At 39.2% G+C, this 26,936-nt stretch overlaps 1 protein-coding gene across 5 annotated transcripts in view; it reads right to left on the bottom strand.

Moving 5' to 3' along the window:
• The window catches only part of AGBL3 (AGBL carboxypeptidase 3), a 54,558-nt gene that overhangs the window by 7,161 nt on the left and 20,461 nt on the right, over positions 1 to 26,936 (bottom strand). For all 5 annotated transcript variants that reach the window (XM_068549491.1, XM_068549490.1, XM_068549492.1 and 2 more), the window contains one exon: positions 684 to 791. In XM_068549491.1, coding sequence (XP_068405592.1) covers positions 684 to 791 — 108 coding nt within the window. The remainder of the gene's footprint in view (positions 1 to 683; positions 792 to 26,936) is intronic.

The raw sequence follows: 26,936 nt of genomic DNA, 5'->3' as shown, positions 1-26,936 counted from the left end.
AAAAAGTTCATTCCGGTTTTTCCATAAGATGTGACAGTGAAACTGTACAGGAGTCCCATACTTCCTTACGTTGGTGCTTCATGGGCAGCACAGTTTAGAATATAGGTTGAGACTTCTACATTTGATTATTAGCATACTCTATCATGAAGCAGAGATTCTGCATTACCAGAGCTCTCAAGGTGCAATTATTAATCCTGAGTGTTAAGAACACTTTCCTGAGATGTAATCTTAGGTGTTATTTGCAATGTGGGATATTTTCCTCTTTTCAAGCATGCAGTCCCAAGAAATGCATCAAACTGGCATAATATGAAAATAAACCATCTGAAAGACTGCATGAACATGACCTATAGATGGAAAGGGAATGATAGTCGCAGAGCACACCGCTGGATTTATCTTTGAAAACTGATGCAAAGTTTAATTCCATCTCAATAAGACTCTTCATTCTCATGGTCAACATGATGCTTTATCTTAAAGCAAGTTTGCATAAGCTGCAATATGCACCTTCAAGAACATAATTAGCACTGAATCAACATTTGGATTAATATGTAACCAGACATGTTTGTGGAGTCAGGGACTTCCTGGTAATTTGCAATTTCCACTATAAAAGCAGAACAAATATAACTAAGAGATTAGCCCAGGTACCAAGTTATTTTTTATAGCCACATGTCTCATTATGTACCCACCATCTTCAGCTAGGTGAACCACAGGATCTTCCTTGGAGCTTGCATAAAGGGTTTCTATATCCAGGCCTGTTGGGATGTACATTCGCTCAGTATTAGAAGGGGTCCAATCTGGAGAAAAAGAGAAAACAGAGGGACCTTCAAGATGGCGGAGGAGTAAGACGTGGAGATCACCTTCCTCCCCACAAATAAATCTACATGTGGAACAACTCCTACAGAACACCTACGGAACGCTGGCAGAAGACCTCAGACTTCCCAAAAGGCAAGAAACTCCCCATGTACCTGGGTAGGGCAAAAGAAAAAAGAAAAAACAGAGACAAAAAATAGGGACGGGACCTGCACCTCTGGGAGGGAGCTGTGAAGGAGGAAAGGTTTCCACACACTAAGAAGCCCCTTCACTGGCGGAGACAGGGGGTGATGGGGGGGAAGCTTCAGAGCCACAGCGGAGAGCGCAGCAACAGGGGTGCGGAGGGCAAAGTGGAGAGATTCCCGCACAGAGGATCGGTGCCAACCAGCACTCACCAGCCCGAGAGGCTTGTCTGCTCACCTGCCAGGGCGGGTGGGGGCTTGGAGCTGAGGCTCCAGCTTTGGAGGTCAGACCCCAGGGAGAGGACTGGGGTTGGCTGCATGAACACAGCCTGAAGGGGGCTAGTGCACCACAGCTAGATGGGAGGGAGCCCGGGAAAAACTCTGGACCTGCCTAAGAGGCAAGAGACCCTTGTTTCGGGGTGCACGAGGAGAGGGGATCCAGAGCACTGCCTAAACGAGCTCCAGAGACGGGTGTGAGCCACGGCTATCAGCGCGGACCCCAGAGACGGCCATGAGACGCTAAGGCTGCTGCTGCCGCCGCCAAGAAGCCTGTGTGCAAGCACAGGTCACTGTCCACACCTCCCCTCCGGGGAGCCTGTGCAGCCCGCCACTGCCAGGGTCCCGTGATCCAGGGACAACTTCCCCAGGAGAACACACGGCGCACCTCAGGCTCTTAAAACGTCATGCTGGCCTCTGCCGCCACAGGCTCGCCCCGTATTCCATACCCTCCCTGCCCCCTGGCCTGAGTGAGCCAGAGGCCCCTAATCAGCTGCTACTTAAGCCCTGTCCTGTCTGGGCAAGGAGCAGATGCCCTCAGGCAGCCTACACGCAGAGGCGGGTCCAAATCCAAAGCTGAACCCCAGGAGCTGTGCGAACACAGAAGAGAAAGGGAAATTTCTCCCAGCAGCCTCAGGAGCAGCGGATTAAATCTCCACAATCAACTTGATGTAACCTGCATCTGTGGAATACCTGAATAGACAACAAATCATCCCAAAATTGAGGCAGTGGACTTTGGGAGCAACTGTAGACTTGGGGTTTGCTTTCTGCATCTAATTTGTTTCTGGTTTTATGTTTATCTTAGTTTAAAATTTAGAGCTTATTGTCATTGGTAGATTTGTTTATCAAATCTGGTTGCACTCTTCCTTTTTTTAAATTTATATATATATTTTTTCCTTTTTTCTTTTTGTGAGTGTGTATGTGTATGTTTCTTTGTGTGATTTTGTCTGTATAGCTTTGCTTTTACCATTTGTCCTAGGGTTCTGTCTGTGTTTTTTTTTTTTTCCTGGTATAGTTTTTAGCGCTTGTTATCATTGGTGGATTTGTTTTTCAGTCTGGTTGCTCTCTTTATTTTTATTACTTTTGTTTTTAATATTTATCTTTTATTTTAATAACTTTATTTTGTTTTACTTTCTTTCTTTTTTTTTTTCCCTCCCTTTCCTCCCTTTTCATCTGAGCCGAGTGGCTGACAGGGTCTTGGTGCTCTGGCTGGGTGTCAGACCTGAGCTGAGTTCAGGACACTGGTCTACCAGAGACCTCCCTGCCCCACATAATATCAAACGGTGAAAGCTCTCCCAGAGATCTCCATCTCAACGCTAAGACCCAGCTCCACGCAATGACCAGCAAGCTACAGTACTGGACACCCTATGCCAAACAACTAGGAAGACAGGAACACAACCCCACCCATTAGCAGAGAGGCTGCCTAAAATCGTAAGTTCACAGACACCCTAGAACACATGACCGGACGTGGTCCTGCCCACCAGACAGATAAGATCCAGCCTCATCCACCAGAATACAGGCACCAGTCCCCTCCACCAGGAAACCTACACACCCCACTGAACCAATCTTACCCACTGGGGGCAGAAACTAAAAACAGTGGGAACTAGGAACCTGCAGTCTGCAAAAAGAAGACCCCAAACACAGTAACTTAAGCAAAATGAGTAAACAGAGAAATACACAGCAGATGAAGGAGCAAGGTAAAAACCCACCAGATGAAACAAATGAAGAGGAAATAGGCAGTTCACCTGATAAAGAATTCAGAGTAATGATAGTAAAGATGATCCAAAATCTTGGAAATAGATGGAGAAAATATAAGAAACGTTTAACAAGGACCTAAAAGAACTAAAGAGCAAACAAACAATGATGAACAACACAATAAATGAAATTAAAAATTCTCTAGAAGGAATCAATAGCAGAATAACTGAGGCAGAAGAACGGATAAGTGACCTGGAAGGTAAAACAGTGGAAATAACTACCACAGAGCAGAATAAAGTAAAAAGAATGAAAAGAATTGAGGACAGTCTCAGAGACCTGTGGGGCAACATTAAACACACCAACATTCGAATTATAAGGGTCCCAGAAGAGAAAAGAAAAAAAAATGGACTAAGAAAATATTTGAAGAGATTATAGTTGAAAACTTCCCTAATATGGGAAAGGAAATAGTCAATCAAGTCCACGAAGTGCAGAGAGTCCCATACAGGATAAATCCAAGGAGAAACACGCCAAAACACATATTAATCAAACTATCAAAAATTAAATACAAAGAAAAACTATTAAAAGCAACAAGCAAAAAGCAACAAATAACATACAAGGGAATCCCCATAAAGTTAACAGCTGATCTTTCAGCAGACTCTGCAAGCCAGAAGGGAGTGGCAGGACATATTTAAAGTGACGAAAGGGAAAAACCTACAACCAAGAATACACTACCCAGCAAGGATCTCATTCACATTTGACAGAGAAATTAAAACCTTTACAGAGGTCTTCCCTGGTGGCACAGTGGATAAGAATCCACCTGCCAATGCAGGACACATGGGTTCGAGCCCTGGTCCAGGAAGATCCCACATGCCACGGAGCAGCTAAGCCTGTGCGCCAAAACTATTGAGCCTGCACTCTAGAGCCCGTGAGCCACAACTACAGAAGCCCATGCGCCGCAACTACTGAAGTCCACGCACCTAGAGCCCGTACTCTGCAACAAGAGAAGCCACCGCAATGAGAAGCCCAGGCACCACAACGAAGAGTAGCCCCAGCTTGCCACAACTAGAGATAGCCCGTGTATAGCAATGAAGACCCAACGCAGCCAAAAATAAATTTAAAAAAACCTTTACAGTAAAGCAAAAGTTCTTTAAGAGAAATCAGCACCACCAAATCAGCTTTACAACAAATGCTAAAATAACTTCTCTAGGCAGGAACACAAGAAAAGGAAAAGACCTACAAAAACAAACCCAAAACAAGTAAGAAAATTGTAATAGGAACATACATATCAATAATTACCTTAAATGTAAATGGAGTAAATGCTCCAAACAAAAGACACAGACTGGCTGAATGGATACAAAAACAAGACCCATATATATGCTGTCTACAAGAGACCCACTTCAGACCTAGGGACACATACAGACTGAAAGTGAGGGGATGGAAAAAGATATTCCATGCAAATGGAAATCAAAAGAAAGCTGGAGTAGCAATTCTCATATCAGACAAAATAGACTTTAAAGACTATTACAAGAGACAAAGAAGGACACTATATAATGATCAAGAGATCACTCCAAGAAGAAGATACAACAATTGTAAAAATTTAGGCACCCAACATAGGAGCACCTCAATACATAAGGCAAATGCTAGCAGCCATAAAAGGGGAAATTGACAGCAACACAATAATAGCAGGGGACTTTAACACCCCACTTTCACCGATGGACAGCTCATCCAAAATGAAAATAAATAAGGAAACACAAGCTTTAAATGACATATTAAACAAGATGGACTTAAGTGGTATATATAGGACATTCCATCCCAAAACAACAGAACACAATTTCCTCTCAAGTGCTCATGGAACTTTCTCTAGGATAGATCATATCTTGGGTAACAAATCAAGCCTTGGTAAATTTAAGAAAATTGAAATCATATCAAGTATCTTTTCCGACCACAACACTGTAAGACTAGATATCAATTATAGGAAAAAAATCTGTAAAAAATACAAACACATGGAGGTAAACAAGACACTACTAAATAACCAAGAGATCACTGACGAAATCAAAGAGGAAATCAAAAAATACCTAGAAACAAATGACAATGAAAACACGATGACCCAAAACCTATGGGATGCAGCAAAAGCAGATCTAAGAGGGAAGTTTATAGCAATACAATCCTACCTCAAGAAACAAGAAACATCTCAAATAAACAACCTAACCTTACACCTAAAGCAATGAGAGAAAGAAGAACAAAAAGTTAGCAGAAGGAAAGAAATCATAAAGATCAGCCCAAAAATAAATGAAAACGAAATGAAGGAAATGATAGCAAAGATCAATAAAACTAAAAGCTGGTTTTTTCAGAAGATAAACAAAATTGATGAACCATTAGCCAGACTCATCAAGAAAAAAAGGGAGAAGACTCAAATCAATAGAATTAGAAATGAAAAAGGAGAAGTAACAACTGACACTGCAGAAATACAAAGGATCATGAGAGATAACTACAAGCAACAATATGCCAATAAAATGGACAACCTGGAAGAAATGGACAGATTCCTAGAAAAGCACCATCTTCCAAGACTGAACCAGGAAGAAATAGAAAATGTAAACAGACCAATCAGAAGCACTGAAATTGAGACTGTGATTAAAAATCTTCCAACAAACAAAAGCCCAAGACGAGATGGCTTCACAGGCGAATTCTATCAAACATTTAGAGAGGAGCTAACACCTATCCTCCTCAAACTCTTCCAAAATACAGAAGAGGGAGGAACACTCCCAAACTCATTCTACGAGGCCACCATCACCCTGATACCAAAACCAGACAAAGATGTCACAAAGAAAGAAAACTACAGGCCAATATCACTGATGAACACAGATGCAAAGATCCTCAACAAAATATTAGCAAACAGAATCCAACAGCACATTAAAAGCACCATACACCATGATCAAGTGGGATTTTTCCTAGGAATGCAAGGATTCTTCAATATATGCAACTCAATCAATTTGATACACCATATTAACAAATTGAAGGATAAAAACCATATGATTATCTCAACAGATGCAGAAAAAGCTTTCAACAAAATTCAACACCCATTTATGATAAAAACCCTCCAGAAAGTAGGCATAGAGGGAACTTACTCAATATAATAAAGGCCATATATGACAAACTCACAGCCAGTATCGTTCTCAGTGGTGAAAAACTGAAATTGTTTCCACTAAGATCAGGAACAAGACAAGGTTGCCCACTCTCACCACTATTATTCAACATAGTTTTGGAAGTTTTAGCCACAGCAGTCAGAGAAGAAAAAGGAATAAAAGGAATCCAAACTGGAAAAGAAGAAGTAAAACTGTCACTGTTTGCAGATGACATGATACTATACATAGAGAATCCTAAAGCTGCTACCAGAAAACTACTAGAGCTAATCAATGAATTTGGTAAAGTTGCAGGATACAAAATTAATACACAGAAATCTCTTGCATTCCTGTACACTAATGATGAAAAATCTGAAAGAGAAATTAAGGAAACACTCCTATTTACCACTGCAAGAAAAAGAGTAAAATACCTAGGAATAAACCTATCTAAGGAGACAAAGGACCTCTATGCAGAAAACTATAAGACACTGACGAAAGAAATTAAAGATGATATAGACAGATGGAGAGATATACCATGTTCTTGGATTGGAAGAATCAACATTGTGAAAATGACTATACTACCCAAAGCAATCTACAGATGCAATGCAATCCCTATCAAACCACCAATGGCATTTTTCACAGAACTAGAACAAAAAATTTCACAATTTGTATGGAAACACAATAGACCCCAATAGCCAAAGGAATCTTGAGAAAGAAAAACGGAGCTGGAGGAATCAGGCTCCCTGACTTCAGACTATACTACAAAGCTACAGTGATCAAGACAGTATGGTACCGGCACAAAAACAAATATAGATCAGTGGAACAGGAGAGAAAGCCCAGAGATAAACCCACACACATATGGTCACCTTATCTTTGATAAAGGAGGCGAGAGTATACAATGAAGAAAAGACAGCCTCTTCAATAAGTGGTGCTGGGAAAACTGGACAGCTATATGTAAAAGAATGAAATTAGAACACGCCCTAACACCATACACAAAAATAAACGCAAAATGGATTAAAGAGCTAAATGTAAGGCCAGACACTATCAAACTCTTAGAGGAAAACACAGGCAGAACACTCTATGACATAAATCACAGCAAGATCCTTTTTGACCCACCTCCTAGAGAAATGGAAATAAAAACAAAAATAAACAAATGGGACCTAATGAAACTTCAAAGCTTTTGCACAGCAAAGGAAACCATAAACAAGACCAAAAGACAACCCTCAGAATGGGAGAAAATATTTGCAAATGAAGCAACTGACAAAGGATTAATCTCCAAAATTTACAAGCAGCTCATGTAGCTCAATATCCAAAAAACAAACAACCCAATTCAAAAATGGGCAGACGACTTAAATAGACATTTCTCCAAAGAAGATATACAGATTGCCAAGAAACACATGAAAGAATGCTCAACATCACTAATCATTAGAGAAGTGCAAATCAAAACTACAATGAGGTATCACCTCACACCAGTCAGAATGGCCATCATCAGAACAGCAACAAACAATAAATGCTGGGGAGGGTGTGGAGAAAAGGGAACCCTCTTGCACTGTTGGTGGGAATGTAAATTGATACAGCCACTATGGAGAACAGTATGGAGGTTCCTTAAAAAACTACAAATAGAACTACCATATGACCCAGCAATCCCACTACTGGGCATATACCCTGAGAAAACCATAGTTCAAAAAGAGTCATGTACCAAAATGTTCATTGCAGCTCTATTTACAATAGCCAGGACATGGAAGCAACCTAAATGTCCATCGACAGATGAATGGATAAAGAAGATGTGGCACATATATACAATGGAATATTACTCAGCCATAAAAAGAAATGAAATGGAGGTATTTGTAATGAGGTGGATGGAGTTAGAGTCTGTCATACAGAGTGAAGTAAGTCAGAAAGAGAAAAACAAATACAGTATGCTAACACATATATACGGAATCTAAGGGAAAAAAAAAAAAAAGGCCATGAAGAACCTAGTGGCAAGACGGGAATAAAGACACAGACCTACTAGAGAATGGACTTGAGGATATGGGGAGGGGTTGGGGTGAGATGTGACAGGGTAAGAGAGTGTCATGGACATATATACACTACCAAACGTAAAATAGATAGCTAGTGGGAAGCAGCCGCATAGCACAGGGAGATCAGCTCGGTGCTTTGTGACCACCTAGAGGGGTGGGATAGGGAGGGTGGGAGGGAGGGAGACGCAAGAGGGAAGAGATATGGGGACATGTGTATATGTATAACTGATTCACTTTGTTATAAAGCAGAAACTAACACACCATTGTAAAGCAATTATACTCCAATAAAGATGTTTAAAAAAAAAAAAAAAAACTAGAACCTTGATGTTCTGCCTCCCCAACCAGTATACTTTCAAGTCTTGCCTCTAATAGGATGTAAACTTACTGAAAGTGTCCTTCAAATTTCTTTCTTGGCTCTACATTTTAAATAAGTTTCCTGTGATAGTAGTCAGAAATGATCACTATTTAATAAAGAAAAACAAGGAAAAAAAAAAAAGTGGTTCTGAAGAACTGAGGGCAGGACAGGAATAAAGATGCAGACGTAGAGAATGGACTTGAGGACACGGGGAGGGGGAAAGGTAAGCTGGGACGAAGTGAGAGAGTGGCATGGAAATATATACACTACCAAACGTAAAATAGATAGCTAGTGGGAAGCAGCCGCATAGCACAGGGAGATCATCTCGGTGCTTTGTGACCACCTAGAGGGGTGGGATAGGGAGGGTGGGAGGGAGGGAGACGCAAGAGGGAAGAGATATGGGGACATGTGTATATGTATAACTGATTCACTTCGTTATAAAGCAGAAACTAACACACCACTGTAAAGCAATTATACTCCAATAAAGATGTTTAAAAAAAAAAAAAGGTGTTCCTTTCACAAGATTAATTTATGTTCCACTTTTCAATGCTGAATAAAAGGTTCAGAATAAGTGATGGGCCAGATTTGGCCCATGGGCCATGGTTTATTACTACAGAGAGCCTGAACTCTAAGCCATTTTGGTGTATGTGTTAGTTAGCTTTTCCTACATAAGAAACCTCCCCAAAACTTAGTGACATAAAACAAGAATTTATTTATCTCAGCTGGGTGATTCTTCGGGTATTGGTTAGGTTTACTCATGTATGTTGATCAGCTGCAGGTTTGGCTGGGGGCTGGCTGACCTAGGATAACCTCAGCTCATCTCTGCTTCACTCTCATTATCCAGAAAGCTAGCTAGGAATTGTTCCATAGTGGGTGGACAGGGTTTAGGAGAAAGCAAAAGTGTATAGTCTCTTGAAGCCTAGGTCAACACTGGCATGCTATCATTTCTGCCACACTCAAACTGGCTAAAGCAAGTCACAAGGCCATCTCAGATTCAAGGGATGGGGCCACCTCTTCATGGAAGGAGATGCAAAATGGTATTTCAAAGGGTGAGGATACATGGATGGAGAATTGTGGCTACTTTTAAAATTGAGTAAAATTTACATATTACATATAATGCAATGTACAGATTTTAACTGTACAGTTCAATGAATTTTAAAAATATATAATCATGGGCTTCCCTGGTGGCGCAGTGGTTGAGAATCCACCTGCCAATGCAGGGGACACAGGTTCGTGCCCTGGTCTGGGAAGGTCCCACATGCTGCGGAGCAACTGGGCCCGTGAGCCACAACTACTGAGCTTGCGCGTCTGGAGCCTGTGCTCTGCAACAAGAGAGGCCGCGACAGTGAGAGGCCTGCGCACCGCGATGAAGAGTGGCCCCCGCTCGCCACAACTAGAGAAAGCCCTTGCACAGAAACGAAGACCCAACACAGTCAAAAAATAAAAATAAATTAAAAAAAAAAAAGTGCAGTTCCATCACATTAAAAAAAAAAAAAAAAAAAATATATATATATATATATATATATATATATATAAAATCATGTAATAACCAATACACCTAGTAAGGTATAGAACATTTTTATCATCCTGGAAAGTTCCCTCTTGCCCTTTCCAAGTCGAGCCCCACCACCCACCTCCAAAAACCACTGATTTCTGTCACCATGAAGCGGTTTGCCTGTCCTACAACTTCCTATAACTGGAATCATATATTATGTAGTCTTCCGTTTTTAGCCTCTCTTACTCAGTGTAATGTTTCTGGAATTCATCTGTGTCGTGTTTACCAGGTTTTGTTTTTTTCCTTTTTATTGTCGATATGTATGCCATTGTATGGCTTATACATAGTTTGGTTATCCATTCTCCTACTGATAGACTTCTGAGTTGTTTCCAGTTTTTGGCTATTGTGAATAAATATGAAAATGAAAATTCATATGCAACTATTTTTGAGGGCATATATTTTAATTTCTCTAATATAAATACCTAGGAGTGGAACTGCCGGTCACAGGGTAGACATATATTTTCCTTTGTTAAAAAAAAAACCCAAAACCCGCCAAATCTTTTTTCAAGTGGTTACACAATTTTACACTCCCACAAACAATGTATTAGAGTTCCAGTTCTACATTCTATTATTTGGAGTTGTCAGCCTTTTTAAATTAAAAAAGACTTTCGCCATCCTAGATGTAAAGTCATGTGTCATTGTGATTTTAATTTTCATTTCCCACGCTGAACGCTTTTCCACATGTTCTTTAGCCATTATATATCTTCCTTTGAAGCAATGTTTGCTCAAGTCTTTTGCCCATTTTCTAGTTAGGTTATTTCTTTTTAATACTGATTAGTAGAAATTCTTCATATATTCTGCATACAAGTCCTTTGTTGGATATGTGTTGGGAATATTTTCTTACAGACTGTGGCTCGCCTTTTCATTTTATTAACTGTGTCTTTTCCCGAGAATTTTTAATATTGATGAAGTCACATTTATTAATATTTTCATTGTTTCCTTTTTCTTTCTGGAGCACTCTAAGGCACTGTTGCCTTATTCTATGGTTATGAAGATATTGTCCTATGCTTTCTTCTAGGAGCTTTAAAACGTTAACTTTTATGTTTAGGTCTATGATCTACCTTAAATTAATTTTTGGTGTATTAAGTGAGATAGAGGTCAAGGTTTATTTTTTTCTACATGGATACCAAGTCATTACAGCACAAATTATTGAAAAGACTTTCCTTATTCTCACTGGATGGCTTTGGTGCCTTTGTCGAAAATCATTTGGTCCATTTCTGGATTCTATTCTGTTGCCCTGTTGTATTTATCTATCTTTTTTTGGCCAATTATTTGTGCTCACTTTTTAAATCTACCAAAACATACTTCTATCTATAGCTCACATGGCCAGAAACAAACCAAATGTTTAAACAAAATGTTTTTTAGGAATTATACTTATGAAAAGTACAAAAACAAAGGAATACAGTTCAGTGATTTATCACAAAGCAAATACCACTCAGGTCAAGAATTATTACATTGCAAGCACCACAGGTGCCCCACTCATGTCCCCTTCTAAACACTACCTTTAAAGGTAACCATTAGCCTTATTATAATGTAATCACTTCATTATTTTCCTTTATAATTTTACAATCTAAGTATTCACATATATGCATATATATAATATATAGTTTATAGCTACAGAAATATACATGAAACTATAGTTTTGTTTTGCCTACTTTTGAACTTTACATACTGGGTTGGCCAAAAAGTTTGGGTTTTTCCGTATGACGTTCCATAACATCTTACGGAAAAACCCAAACGAAGCTTTTGGCCAACCCAATAAATTGAATTACATAGTATATATTCTTCTGTGCCTTTTTTGACATATATTTGTGAAATCAGTCCATCTTGTGGCATGTGGCTGTAATTTGTTCATTTTCATCGCTATATAATAGGCAACTTATAAAAATGTTACAATTTATTTATCAATTTCTACTTATAATGGACATTGGGGCTGCGCTGATTTGGGGATATTATGAACAACAGTGCTACAGACAGCTTTATACATGTTCCTTGGAGCATATGTGCCCACATTTCTCTCAGGTATATAACTGGGAGTAAGAATTCTAGATCATAGGGCATGTATAGCTTCAATTTTAGTAGATAATACAAGGCTGTCAGCCAAAGTGGTTATACCAACTTACATACCCACCAGCAGTTATGAAGGTTGTAGCTGCTCCACATTCTCATCAATGTTTAGTACAAGTTAAAATTTAGTCTCCTATGACTTCTAAGAAACAGTACTCAGCCTTGTTAATAATCAGGGAAATGCAAGTTAAAAACACGAGACACCACTTCATAACAAGGTTCAGTGATATATTTATTGGCCATTTGGATATCCATTTTAATAAAGTGCCTGTTCAAGTCTCTTTCCCATTTTCCAACTGGGTTGTCTTTTATTATTTGTAGAAGGGCTTTGTATATTCTAGATGTGACCTCTTTGACAGTTACATACTGCAAACTGCAAATATATTATTCCAGTCTATAGGCTGCCTTGGGTTTTTTTTGTTTTTTGTGGTTTTTTTTTGATGTACTAAAGTTCTTAATTTTGCTACAGTCAAAATTTTCAAACCGTTCCCTTATGGTTAGCATATTTTGTGTTCCATTTTATTCTTTCCCAATTCCAAGATCATGAAGATATTCTCCTGTATTATTTTCGGGAAGTTTTGTTGTTCTGCCTTGCACATTTACATCTAGAATCCACTTGCATTGACTTCTGTGTACAGTATGAGAGTGGAGTGAGTTTTCATTTTTCAAATATGGAAATCCAATTATTCTAGCACTGTTCACTGAAAAGACTACCTTTTAATTATTCTTCTGAAGTTCCACTTTTGTTATAAATCAGGTGTCCATTTCATCACTTTCCAAAAAACCCTGTACCCTTTGGCTATCACTCCCTAATCCCCTAGCCTTCAAGCCTCTAGGCAACCATTAATCTACTTTCTGTATCTATGTATTTGCCTATTCTGCACATTTCATATAAATGGAAACATATAACATCTGTCCTTTTGTGTCTGGCTTCTTTTACTTAATGTTTTCAAGGTTCATCTGTGTTGTAGCATTTATCAGTACTTCGTTCCTTTTTATGGACAATTAATATTCTATGTGGATATATAATACCACATTTTGTTTATCCATTCATCCATTGAGGGACATTTGGGTTGTTTCCACCTTTGGCTATTGTGAGTAATGTTGGCATATGAACACTCATGTACTTTTTTTTGGACATGTGTTTTCATTTCTCTTAGGTGGAACTGCTGGGTCAAATGGTAACCCTGATAAACTTTCTAGAGAAGTGCCAAACTGTTTTCCAAAGTGGCTGCAAGATTTGAGGGTTCTGATTTCTCATCATCATTTGTTACCTGATTTTGATTCTAGTCAGCCTAGTGATTGTAAAGTGGTATCTCACTGCGGTATTAATTTGCATTGCCCTGGTGACTAAAGATGATGAACATCTTTTCATGTGTTTACTGACCATGTGTTTATCTTCTTTAGAGAAATGTCTATTCAGATCCCTTGCCACTCTTAAATTGGGTTGTCTTTCATTGTGAGTTATAATAGTTCTATATGTTCTTTACAAGTCCTTTATCAGATACAATCGTTTGCAAATATTTTCCTCCAATTCTTTGGGTCGTATTTTCACTTTTTTGATAGTTTCCTTTGTAGCATGGAAGTTTTAAATTTTGAAAAAGTCCAATTTATTCATTTTCCTTGTTTTTGTTGCTTATGCTTTTGGTGTTATAGCTAAGAATCCATTGCCAAACCCAAGATCATAAAGATTTAGCTCTGTTTTTTTCTAAGAGCTTTATAGTTTTGGCTCTTACATTTAGGTCTTGATCCATTTTGAGTTAATTTTTTATATGGTGTGAGGTAAGGGGTCAAACTTATTCACATTGCAAGTGGCTGTATAGAAGTGGCAAAAGCAGATATCCTCCTCTTTTTAGATCTTACAGGGAAAGCATCCAGTCTTTAACCATTAAGTGTATTAACCGTGGGATTTCATAGATGCTCTTTATCATGTTAAGGATGCTCCCTTCTTTTCCTAATTTTTTTTTTTCAAGAGAAAGGGCATTGGATTTTTTTTTAAATGCTTTTTCTGTATCTATGATCTTGTGGTATATGGTTTTTATTCTACTGATATGCTATATTACATTCGTTGATTTCATTACATCAGTTACATTAGTTGATTTCTGGATACTAAACTAACCTTGACTTTTTGGATAAATTCTACCTGGTTATAGTGTGTAATTATTTTTATTTGTTGCTGGATTCAGTTTTCTAGTATTTTGTTGAGGAATTTTGCATCTATATTCATAATTGACATTGGTCTGTAGTTTTCTTGTGATGTATTTGTCTGGTTTTGTAACCAGGGTAATATTGGTTTCACAGAATCACTTGGGAAGTCTTCCTTCCCCTTCTATTTTTTGGAAGAGTTTGTAAAGAATTGGTAGGAACTGTTTGGTAGAACATTCCAAACATTAAACGTTTGGTAGAATTCAGCAATAAAATCATCTGGGCTTGGGCTTTTCTTTGTTGTAGTTTTTCTGTTATTAATTCAATTTCTTTACTTGCTCTATGTCTATTTAGACTTTCTATTTTCTCTTTAGTCAGTTTCAGTAGTTTGTATCTTTCCAGGCATCTGTCCATTTCATCTAAGTATCCTAATTCATTGGCATTCCTTATTAGTCTGTATCTGGTTTTAATCTAATTTGATAATTACCATCCTCTTAGTTTTCTGGCACAGTCTTCTCAGCACAGTTACATAAGCCTCAAAGTTTAGAGTACTCAAGCATGTAGAAGTGTTCTCAATTATAGCAGTGATTGTGTTTTGCACTTGAGTCATCTGCCACAAACTTATATGATTTCTCCTAAACAAGGGTATCCAAAATGTAGGCATTCCTCCAAAAGGCTTCACAGCACATCAAAAAGTGCAGCAGTGCTAAGGAGCCACTTTATTTTGTCTTAAGTGGTTGATATCAAAGATGACTGTCTCATAAGGCATATTAAGTGACATTGTTAAGTAACTGCCAGGATAAGCCATTTCTACATGCAGTATCAAGCACTAGTTCAAGTTACTTCACTGTTACATGAATGAAAGAACATTTAGGAGTAGAGGGCCCTGCAAAATTACAGTTGTTGCATATACTGCTAGTTGCCCTCCCAACATTCATTCTGTCTTCTTGTTTTTACTAGCAAAAACCCGTCTTTATCAGGTTGGTAATGAGCTCCACTAAAAATCTCAATTTTCCAGGCATAGCTGTGGCTAGGAGTAGATACATAATATAATGCTAACCAATGATACGTAAAAAGAAAACTACTTGCAAAATTTTTGTGACATGTTTTTCTCATAAAAAGGGAAAGAATCAGGTAGCATGCACACTTAACCTTTGTTTTTCTTCTTCCACTTATATTTCCTTTCTCTTAACAGGATCTTTCATAAAGCAAAAGTTTTAAATTTTGATGAAGTCCAATTTATCAAGTTTTCACTTTATTGTGGTTTTTTGTTTTTGTTTTTTAATATTTTTGGCCATGCCACGCAGCATGTGGGATCTTAGTTCCCCAACCAGGGATCGAACCCATGCCCCTTGCATTAGAAGCATGGAGTCTTAACCACTAGACTGCCAGGGAAGTCCCTATTAATTGTGTTCTTGCTGACAATTCTAAGGACTCTTTGCCTAGCTCTAGATTGTGAAGAATTTCTATTTTAAAAAGTTTTATATTTTACATTTAAGCCTGTGATCCATTTTGAATTAATTTTTTGTATTCAGTGCTAGACTTAGATTGAAGTTCATTTTTTCTTTTTTTTTTCACCTGTGGTTGTCCAACATTTGTTGAAAATGCTAACTTTCTGCCATTGAATTGCTTTTGCACTTTTGCCAAGAATTACTTGGGCATATTTGTGTGGCTCTGCTTTTGGGCACTCTATTCTGTTCCACTTATCTATGTATATATCCCTCCACTAATACCACAGGGCCTTGACCACTGTAGCTATATAAAAGTTCTTGAAATCAGATAAGCTTAATGCTCCCACTTTATGCTTCTTTTCAAAATTATTTTAGCTATTCTAGTCATTTTACCTTTCCATGTAAATTTGTCTATATCTTAAAAAAAAGTCTTGATAGGAATTGCCTGGAACCCATATATCAATTTGGGAAGAACTGACACCTTTACTAGATTGAGTTTTCCAATCAATAAACATGGTATATTTCTTGATTTATTTAGATCTTCTTTGATTCCTTTCATTAGCATTGTGTAGTTTTAAGCATTCAAGTCTTGTAGATGTTTTATTAAATTTACACCTAAGTATTTAAGTTTTCTGAGTGATTATAATGATAATGTTGTATATTGTGGTAGGGGTTTGGATTACACAGATGTATGCATTTGCTAAAATTCACTGACTGATACACTTAGATTTGTGCATTTCATTTAATGTAGAATTTACCTCAAAATAGAAAAAGAATCACAAACAAAGACAACTTTAGAGGAGAAATGTAAGAATGTCTACAATTTACTTTGAAATAAATTGAAAGAGGTGTCCCTCTTCTTGCTCTGGGCCAATAATTTGTGGGAGTTTCTATTAATGAACTTGATCAGACATCTGGTTCTTACTTCAGGACCATCTCACCTAAAATACTCTTTCCTCTTAAATAAGACATCTTGATGGACTAATGACTAATCAGCCCATGCTCATACATAACTGTGATTTCATGCATTCGGTATTTTTTAATTTTTAAGGGATGCTATGACTCAACTATGGCCATCTGAGGCCTTAACACAGTCAAATAAATTGTAGCTGGACTTTAATTGAATATTATTTACCAACATCATCAACCATAAGGTGTTATTCAGTCAGTGGTTACAGGACATAAGGATAATTGCAGACACACATACATGTACACACATATGCATATGAACAGGTAAAGGACCTGTTTAACAAACCCCCTTTACCCCCCACTAAATCCCATGCTCTGCATCCCTATAATGCCCTGTCAAGCCCCCAAAACAAGGCAAAAACACACATGTACAAAGAACTTAGCCATCTACCCAATAACATGGACAACTTAATGCCCAAGATTAGACAGACCTAGAAAATAAACCCCAATCGTACCAATAAACTACTTATTCACCATTTATATAGACAGACATCTCCCTAGATCTAACGACCATTTTAATCAAAATTTTAACACTAAATCTAACATAAATCACATAAAACAACTATATACATGTTACTTCAATATGTGAAAACAACTTGTTAATGTAGCTTAAAACCTTAAAGCAAGGCACTGAAAATGCCTAGATGAGTTTACTAACTCCATAAACACATAGGTTTGGTCCCAGCCTTTCTATTAGTTTTTAATAAAATTACACATGTAAGCATCCACACCCCAGTGAGAATGCCCTCTAAATCATTAAGATTAAAAGGAGAAGGCATCAAGCACATTAACATTAGTAGCTCATGACGCCTTGCTTAACCACACCCCCACGGGAAGCAGCAGTGATAAAAATTAAGCCGTAAACAAAAGTTCGACTAAGTTATACCAACAAGGGTTGGTAAATTTCGTGCCAGCCACCTCAGTCATACGATTAACCCAAATTAATAGAAATATGGTGTAAAGCGTGTTAAAGAGTTACATAAAATAAAGTTTTAATTAAGTCATAAAAAGCCGTAACTAAAATAAAAGTAGACTACGAAAGTGACTTTAGTATTTCCTGACCCAAACTGGGATTAGATACCCCACTATGCTTAGCCCTAAACCCAAATAATTACAAGAACAAAATTATTTGTCAGAGTACTACTAGCAGCAGCTTAAAACTCAAAGGACTTGGAGGTCCTTCACAGCCCTCTAGAGGAGCCTGTTCCATAATGGATAAACCCCGCTAAACCGCACCAACCCTGGCTAATCCAGTCTATATACCGCCATCTTCAGCAAACCCTAAAAAGGAGTGAAAGTAAGCATAATTATTACACATAAACACGTTAGGTCAAGGTGTAACCTATGGGATGGGAAGAAATGGGCTACATCTTCTACTTCAAGAATATATTTTCACCACATTTTAGTTTTAGTTTATGAAAACTAAAAACCAAAGGAGGATTTAGTAGTAAATTAAGAATAGAGTGCTTAATTAAGACCATGAAGCACGCACACACCGCCTGTCACCCTCCTCAAGTATTATAATAATTTCCTATAATCTATTAGCAAATACTAATCATATGAGAGGAGACAAGTCATAACAAGCTAAGCATACTGGAAAGTGTGCTTGAATAAATCAAAGCATAGCTTAAAAAAAGCACCTAGTTTTCACCTAGTAGATTTCATAATTTATGAATACTCTGAAATAAATCTAGCCCAACACCCCTTCCCATTCTACTAGTACAAGCAAACTAAATAAAACATTCGCTCAACATTCAAAATAGGAGATAGAAATTTAAAATATCCCTGGCGCTACACAGAAAGTACCATAAGGGAATGATGAAAGAAGCATTAAAAGTAACAAAAAGCTAAAAAAAAAAAAAAAAAAAGTAACAAAAAGCTAAGTTTACCCCTTGTACCTTTCACATAATGATTTAACTAGCGAACATTTAACAAAGAGAACTTAAGTTAAATATCCCCAAACCAGACGAGCTACTTATGAACAGTTTATTAGAACAAACTCATCTGTGTAGCAAAATAGTGAGGAGATTCATAAGTAGAGGTGACAAGCCTAACGAGCCTAGTGATAGCTGGTTGTCCAGGAAAAGAATTTCAGTTCAACTTTAAAAATCACCAGAAACCTTTTATAAATTTTAATGTATTTTTCATTGTTAGTCTAAAAAGGTACAGCTTTTTAGAAATGGGTACAACCTTATCTAGAGAGTAAAAATAAGCAACACCATAGCTGGCTTAAAAGCAGCCAACAATTAAGAAAGCGTTCAAGCTCAACAATAATTTTACCTTAATACCAGTAACAAGCAAATCGACTCATAGATTTATACTAGACTAATTTATTAACCAATAGAGGCGATAATGTTAATATGAGTAACAAGAAGTATCCCTCCTTGCATAAGTTTACATCAGTAACTAATAATATACTGATAATTAACAGCAAATAAATACAACTCAACGTTAAACTATTTATTAAACACACTATTAATCCAACAGCCATGCACCCAAAGAAAGATTAAAAAAAGTAAAAGGGACTCAGCAAACATAAACCCCGCCTATTTACCAAAAACATCACCTCTAGCATAACAAGTATTAGAGGCACTGCCTGCCCAGTGACAACTGTTAAATAGCCACAGTATCCTGACCAAAGGTAACATAAACCTTTGTTCTCTAAATAAGGACTTGTATGAATGGCCACACAAGGGTTTTACTGTCTCTTAGTTTCAATCAGTGAACCTGACCTTCCCATGAAGAGGCGGGAATAACAAAATAAGACGAGAAGACCCAATGGAGCTTTAATTTATCAACCCCCCAAAAAATAACTAAACCATCAAGGGACAACAAAAATTTATGTGGGTTGACAACTTGGTTGGGGTGACCTCGGAGAACAAAAAAGCCTCCGAGTAATTAAAGTCTAGACTTACCAGTCAAAACGTATTATCACTTATTGATCCAAAAAGCTGATCAATGGAACAAGTTACCCTAGGGATAACAGCACAATCCTGTTCTAGAGTTCATACCGACAATAGGGTTTACGACCTCGATGTTGGATCAGGACACCCCAATGATGTTAACTGCTATTAAATGTTCATTTGTTCAACGATTAAAGTCCTACGTGATCTGAGTTCAGACCAGGGTAATCCAGGTCGGTTTCTATCTATTATACATTTCTCCCAGTACGAAAGGACAAGAGAAATAAGGCCCACTTTAAAAAGTGCCTTAGGGGGGAGGAGAGAAGATGGCGGAAGAGTAAGACGCGGAGATCACCTTCCTTCCCACAGATACAGTAGAAATACATCTACACGTGGAACTGCTCCTACAGAACACCCACTGAACGCTGGCAGAAAACGTCCGACCTCCAAAAAGGCAAGAAACTCCCCCCGTACTTGGGTAGGGCAAAAGAAAAAAGAAATAACAGATACAAAAGAATAGGGACGGCACCTGCACCAGTGGGAGGGAGCTGTGAAGGAGGAAAGATTTCCATGCACTAGGAAGCCCCTTCGCGGGCAGAGACTGTGGGTGGCAGAGGGGGGAAGCTTCGGAGCCGTGGAGGAGAGCGCAGCCACAGGGGTGCGGAGGGCAAAGCGGAGAGGCTACCGCACGGAGGAGCGGTGCCGACCAGCACTCACCAGCCCGAGAGGCTTGTCTGCTCCCCCGCCGGGGTGGGCGGGGGCTGGGAGCTGAGGCTCGGGCTTCGGGTCGGATCGCAGGGAGAGGACTGGGATTGGCGGCGTGAACACAGCCTGAAGGGGTTAGCGCACCACAGCTAGCCGGGAGGGAGTCCAAGAAAAAGTCTGCAGCTGCCGAAGAGGCAAGAGACTTTTTCTTCCCTCTTTGTTTCCTGGTGCGCGAGGAGAGGGGATTCAGAGCGCCGCCTAAACGATCTTCAGAGACGGGCGCGAGCCGCAGCTAACAGCGCGGATCCCACAGCAACAGGGGCGCAGAGGAAAAAGCGGAGAGACTCCCGCACAGAGGCTCGGCGCCGGGCAGCGCTCACCAGCCCGAGAGGCTTGTCTGCTCCCCCGCCGGGGCAGGCGGGGCTGGGAGCTGAGGCTCGGGCTTCGGTTGGATCGCAGGGAGAGGATTGGGGCTGGCGGCGTGAACACAGCCTGAAGGGGTTAGCGCACCACAGCTGGCTGGGAGGGAGACCGGGAAAAAGTCTGCAGCTGCCGAAGAGGCAAGAGACTTTTTCTTGCCTCTTTGTTTCGCTGCGCGCAAGGAGAGGGGATTCAGAGCGCCGCCTAAACGAACTCCAGAGAAGGGCGCGAGCCGCGGCGATCAGCGCGGACCCCAGAGACGGGCGTGAGACGCTGGGGCTGCTGCTGCCGCCTCCAAAAAGCCTGTGTGTGAGCACAGGTCACTCTCCACACCGCCCCTCCCGGGAGCCGGTGCAGCCCGCCACTGCCAGGGTCCCGTGATCCCCGGACAAATTCCCGGGGAGAACGCACTGCGCGCCTCAGGCTGGTGCAACGTCATGCCGGCCTCTGCTGCCACAGGCTCGCCCCGCCTCCTCCGTACCCCTCCCTCCCCGCGGCCTGAGTGAGCCAGCGCCCCCGAAGCAGCTGCTCCTTTAACCCCGTTCTGTCTGGGCGGGGAATAGACGCCCTCAGGCGACCTACACGCAGAGGCGGGTCCAAATCCAAAGCTGAACCCCAGGAGCTGTGTGAACAGGGAAGAGAAGGGGAAATCTCTCCCAGCAGCCTCAGAAGCAGCGGATTAAAACTCCACAAACAACTTGATGTGCCTGCATCTGTTGAATACCTGAATAGACAACGAATCATCCCAAATTCAGGAGGTGGACTTTGGGAGCAGGATATATTAATTTTTCCCCTGTTCCTTTTTTTTTTGTGAGTGTATATGTATATGCTTCTGGGTGAGATTTTGTCTGTATAGCTTTGCTTTACAATAGCTTTATTTTACTTCACTATATTATAGCCTCTTTCTTTCTTTCTTTCTATTTTTTCTCCCTTTTACTCTGAGCCGTGTGGACGAAAGGCTCTTGGTGCTCCAGCCAGGCATCAGGGCTGTGCCTCTGAGGTGGGAGAGCCAACTTCAGGACACTGGTCCACAAGAGACCTCCCAGCTCCACGTAATACCAAACGGTAAAAATCTCTCAGAGATCTCCATCTCAACATCAAGACCCAGCATCACTCAATGACCAGCAAGCTACAGTGCTGAACACCCTATGCCAAACAACTAGCAAGACAGGAACACAGCCCCATCCATTAGCAGAGAGGCTGCCTAAAATCATAATAAGGCCACAGACACCCCAAAATACACCACCAGACGTGGATGTGCCCACCAGAAAGACAAGATCCAGCCTCATCCACCAGAGCTCAGGCACTAGTTCCCTACACCAGGAAGCCTACACAACCCACTGAACCAACCTTAGCCACTGGGGACAGATACCAAAAACAACGGGAACTACAAACCTGCAGCCTGTGAAAAGGAGACCCCAAACACAGTAAGATAAGCAAAATGAGACGACAGAAAAACACACAGCAGATGAAGGAGCAGGGTCAAAACACTCCAGATTTAACAAATGAAGAGGAAATAGGTAGTCTACCTGAAAAAGAATTCAGAATAATGATAGTAAGGATGATCCAAAATCTTGGAAATAGAATAGACAAAATGCAAGAAACATTTAACAAGGACGTAGAAGAACTAAAGAGGAACCAAGCAATGATGAAAAACACAATAAATGAAATTAAAAATACTCTAGATGGGATCAATAGCATAATAACTGAGGCAGAAGAAAGGATAAGTGACCTGGAAGATAAAATGGTGGAAATAACTACTGCAGAGCAGGATAAAGAAAAAAGAATGAAAAGAACTGAGGACAGTCTCAGAGACCTCTGGGACAACATTAAACGCACCAACATTCGAATTATAGGGGTCCCAGAAGAAGAAGAGAAAAAGAAAGGGACTGAGAAAATATTTGAAGAGATTATAGTTGAAAACTTCCCTAATATGGGAAAGGAAATAGTTAATCAAGTCCTGGAAGCACAGAGAGTCCCATACAGGATAAACCCAAGGAGAAACACGCCAAGACACATATTAATCAAACTGTCAAAAATTAAATATAAGGAAAACATATTAAAGGCAGCAAGGGAAAAACAACAAATAACACACAAGGGAATCCCCATAAGGTTAACATCTGATCTTTCAGCAGAAACTCTGCAAGCCAGAAGGGAGTGGCAGGATATACTTAAAGTGATGAAGGAGAAAAACCTACAACCAAGATTACTCTACCCAGCAAGGATCTCATTCAGATTCGATGGAGAAATTAAAACTTTTACAGACAAGCAAAAGCTGAGAGAGTTCAGCACCACCAAACCAGCTCTACAACAAATGCTAAAGGAACTTCTCTAGGCAAGAAACACAAGAGAAGGAAAACACCTACAATAACAAACCCAAAACATTTAGAAAATGGGAATAGGGACATACATATCGATAATTACCTTGAATGTAAATGGATTAAATGCTCCCACCAAAAGACACAGGCTGGCTGAATGGATACAAAAACAAGACCCATATATATGCTGTCTACAAGAGACCCACTTCAGACCTAGAGACACATACAGACTGAAAGTGAGGGGATGGAAAAAGATATTCCATGCAAATGGAAATCAAAAGAAAGCTGGAGTAGCAATTCTCATATCAGACAAAATAGACTTTAAAATAAAGACTATTACAAGAGACAAAGAAGGACACTATATAATGATCAAGGGATCGATCCAAGAGGAAGCTATAACAATTGTAAATATTTATGCACCCAACATAGGAGCACCTCAATACATAAGGCAAATACTAACAGCCATAAAAGGGGAAATCGACAGCAACACAATCATAGTAGGGGACTTTAACACCCCACTTTCACCAATGGACAGATCATCCAAAATGAAAATAAATAAGGAAACACAAGCTTTAAATGATACATTAAACAAGATGGACTTAATTGATATTTATAGGACATTCCACCCAAAAACAACAGAATACACATTTTTCTCAAGTGCTCATGGAACATTCTCCAGGATAGATCATACACAAATCAAGCCTTGGTAAATTTAAGAAAATTGAAATCGTATCAAGTATCTTTTCCGACCACAACGCTATGAGACTAGATATCAATTACAGGAAAAGATCTGTAAAAAATACAAACACATGGAGGCTACACAATACACTACTTAATAACGAAGTGATCACTGAAGAAATCAAAGGGGAAATCAAAAAATACCTAGAAACAAATGACAATGGAGACACGACGACCCAAAACCTATGGGACGCAGCAAAAGCAGTGCTAAGAGGGAAGTTTATAGCAATACAAGCCTACCTCAAGAAACAGGAAACATCTGGAATAAACAACCTAACCTTGCACCTGAAGCAATTAGAGAAAGAAGAACAAAAAAACCCCAAGGCTAGCAGAAGGAAAGAAATCATAAAGATCAGATCAGAAATAAATGAAAAAGAAATGAAAGAGACAATAGCAAAGATCAATAAAACTAAAAGCTGGTTCTTTGAGAAGATAAACAAAATTGACAAACCATTAGCCAGACTCATCAAGAGAAAAAGGGAGAAGACTCAAATCAATAGAATTAGAAATGAAAAAGAAGTAACCACTGACACTGCAGAAATACAAAAGATCATGAGAGATTACTACAAGCAACTCTATGCCAATAAAATGGACAACCTGGAAGAAATGGACAGATTCTTAGAAATGCACAAACTGCCGAGACTGAACCAGGAAGAAATAGAAAATATGAACAGACCAATCACAAGCACTGAAATTGAAACTGTGATTAAAAACCTTCCAACAAACAAAAGCCCAGGACCAGATGGCTTCACAGGCGAATTCTATCAAACATTTAGAGAAGAGCTAACACCTATCCTTCTCAAACTCTTCCAAAATATTGCAGAGGGAGGAACACTCCCCAACTCATTCTACGAGGCCACCATCACCCTGATACCAAAACCAGACAAAGATGTCACAAAGAAAGAAAACTACAGGCCAATATCACTGATGAACATAGATGCAAAAATCCTCAACAAAATACTAGCAAACAGAATCCAAGAGCACATTAAAAGGATCATACACCATGATCAAGTGGGGTTTATTCCAGGAATGCAAGGATTCTTTAATATACGCAAATCAATCAACGTGACACATCATATTAAACTGAAGGAGAAAAACCATATGATCATCTCAATAGATGCAGAGAAAGCTTTTGACAAAATTCAACACCCATTTATGATAAAAGCCCTGCAGAAAGTAGGCATAGAGAGAACTTTCCTAACATAATAAAGGCCATATATGACAAACCCACAGCCAACATTGTCCTCAATGGTGAAAAACTGAAACCATTTCCACTAAGATCAGGAACAAGACAAGGTTGCCCACTCTCACCACTATTATTCAACATAGTTTTGGAAGTGTTAGCCACAGCAATCAGAGAAGACAAAGAAATAAAAGGAATCCAAATCGGAAAAGAAGAAGTAAAGCTGTCACTGTTTGCAGATGACATGATACTAGACATAGAGAATCCTAAAGATGCTACCAGAAAACTCCTAGAGCTAATCAATGAATTTGGTAAAGTAGCAGGATACAAAATTAATGCACAGAAGTCTCTTGCATTCCTACGCACTAATGATGAAAAATCTGAAAGTGAAATTAAGAAAACACTCCCGTTTACCACTGCAACAAAAAGAATAAAATATCTAGGAATAAACCTACCTAAGGAGACAAAAGACCCGTATGCAGAAAATTATAAGACACTGATGAAAGAAATTAAAGATGATACAAATAGATGGAGAGCTATACCATGTTCTTGGATTGGAAGAATCAACATTGTGAAAATGAGTCTACTACCCAAAGCAATCTACAGATTCAATGCAATCCCTATCAAACTACCACTGGCATTTTTCACACAAGTAGAACAAAAAATTGCACAATTTGTATGGAAACACAAAAGACCCCGAATAGCCAAAGCAATCTTGAGAATGAAAAACGGAGCTGGAGTAATCAGGCTCCCTGACTTCAGACTATATTACAAAGCTACAGTAATCAAGACAGTTTGGTACTGGCACAAAAACAGAAATATAGATCAATGGAACAGGATAGAAAGCCCAGAGATAAACCCATGCACATATGGTCACCTTATCTTTGATAAGGGAGGCAAACATATACCGTGGAGAAAAGACAGCCTCTTCAATAAGTGGTGCTGGGAAAATTGGACAGATACATGTAAAAGTATGAAATTAGAACACTCCCTGACACCATACACAAAAATAAACTCAAAATGGATTAAAGACCTAAGTGTAAGGGCAGACACTATCAAACTCTTAGAGGAAAACATAGGCAGAACACTCTATGACATACATCACAGCAAGATCCTTTTTGACCCAGCTCCTAGAGAAATGGAAATAAGAACACAAATAAACAAATGGGACCTAATGAAACTTAAAAGCTTTTGCACAGCAAAGGAAACCATAAACAAGACCAAAAGACAACCATCAGAATGGGAGAAAATAATTGCAAATGAAGCAACTGACAAAGGATTAATCTCCAAGATTTACAAGCAGCTCATGCAGCTCAGTAACAAAAAAAAACAACCCAATCCAAAAATGGGCAGAAGACCTAAATAGAGATTTCTCCAAAGAAGATATACAGATTGCCAACAGACACATGAAAGAATGCTCGACATCATTAATCATTAGAGAAATGCAAATCAAAACTACAATGAGATATCATCTCACACTGGTCAGAATGGCCATCATCAAAAAATCTAGAAACAATAAATGCTGGAGAGGGTGTGGAGAAAAGGGAACACTCTTGCACTGTTGGTGGGAATGTAAATTGATACAGCCACTATGGAGAACAGTATGGAGGTTCCTTAAAAAACTACAAATAGAACTACCATATGACCCAGCAATCCCACTACTGGGCATATACCCTGAGAAAACCATAGTTCAAAAAGAGTCATGTACCAAAATGTTCATTGTAGGTCTATTTACAATAGCCAGGACATGGAAGCAACCTAAATGTCCATCGACAGATGAATGGATAAAGAAGATGTGGCACATATATACAATGGAATATTACTCAGCCATAAAAAGAAATGAAATGGAGGTATTTGTAGTGAGGTGGATGGAGTTAGAGTCTGTCATACAGAGTGAAGTAAGTCAGAAAGAGAAAAACAAATACAGTATGCTAACACATATATATGGAATCTAAGGAAAAAAAAAAAAAGGCCATGAAGAACCTAGTGGCAAGACGGGAAGAAAGACACAGACCTACTAGAGAATG

Source organism: Eschrichtius robustus, chromosome 8, assembly GCF_028021215.1.
Source record: "Eschrichtius robustus isolate mEscRob2 chromosome 8, mEscRob2.pri, whole genome shotgun sequence".
Classification (NCBI taxonomy): domain Eukaryota; kingdom Metazoa; phylum Chordata; class Mammalia; order Artiodactyla; family Eschrichtiidae; genus Eschrichtius; species Eschrichtius robustus.
The sequence above is the reverse complement of the archived record's forward strand: the minus strand, read 5'-3'. Positions and strand labels throughout refer to the sequence as shown.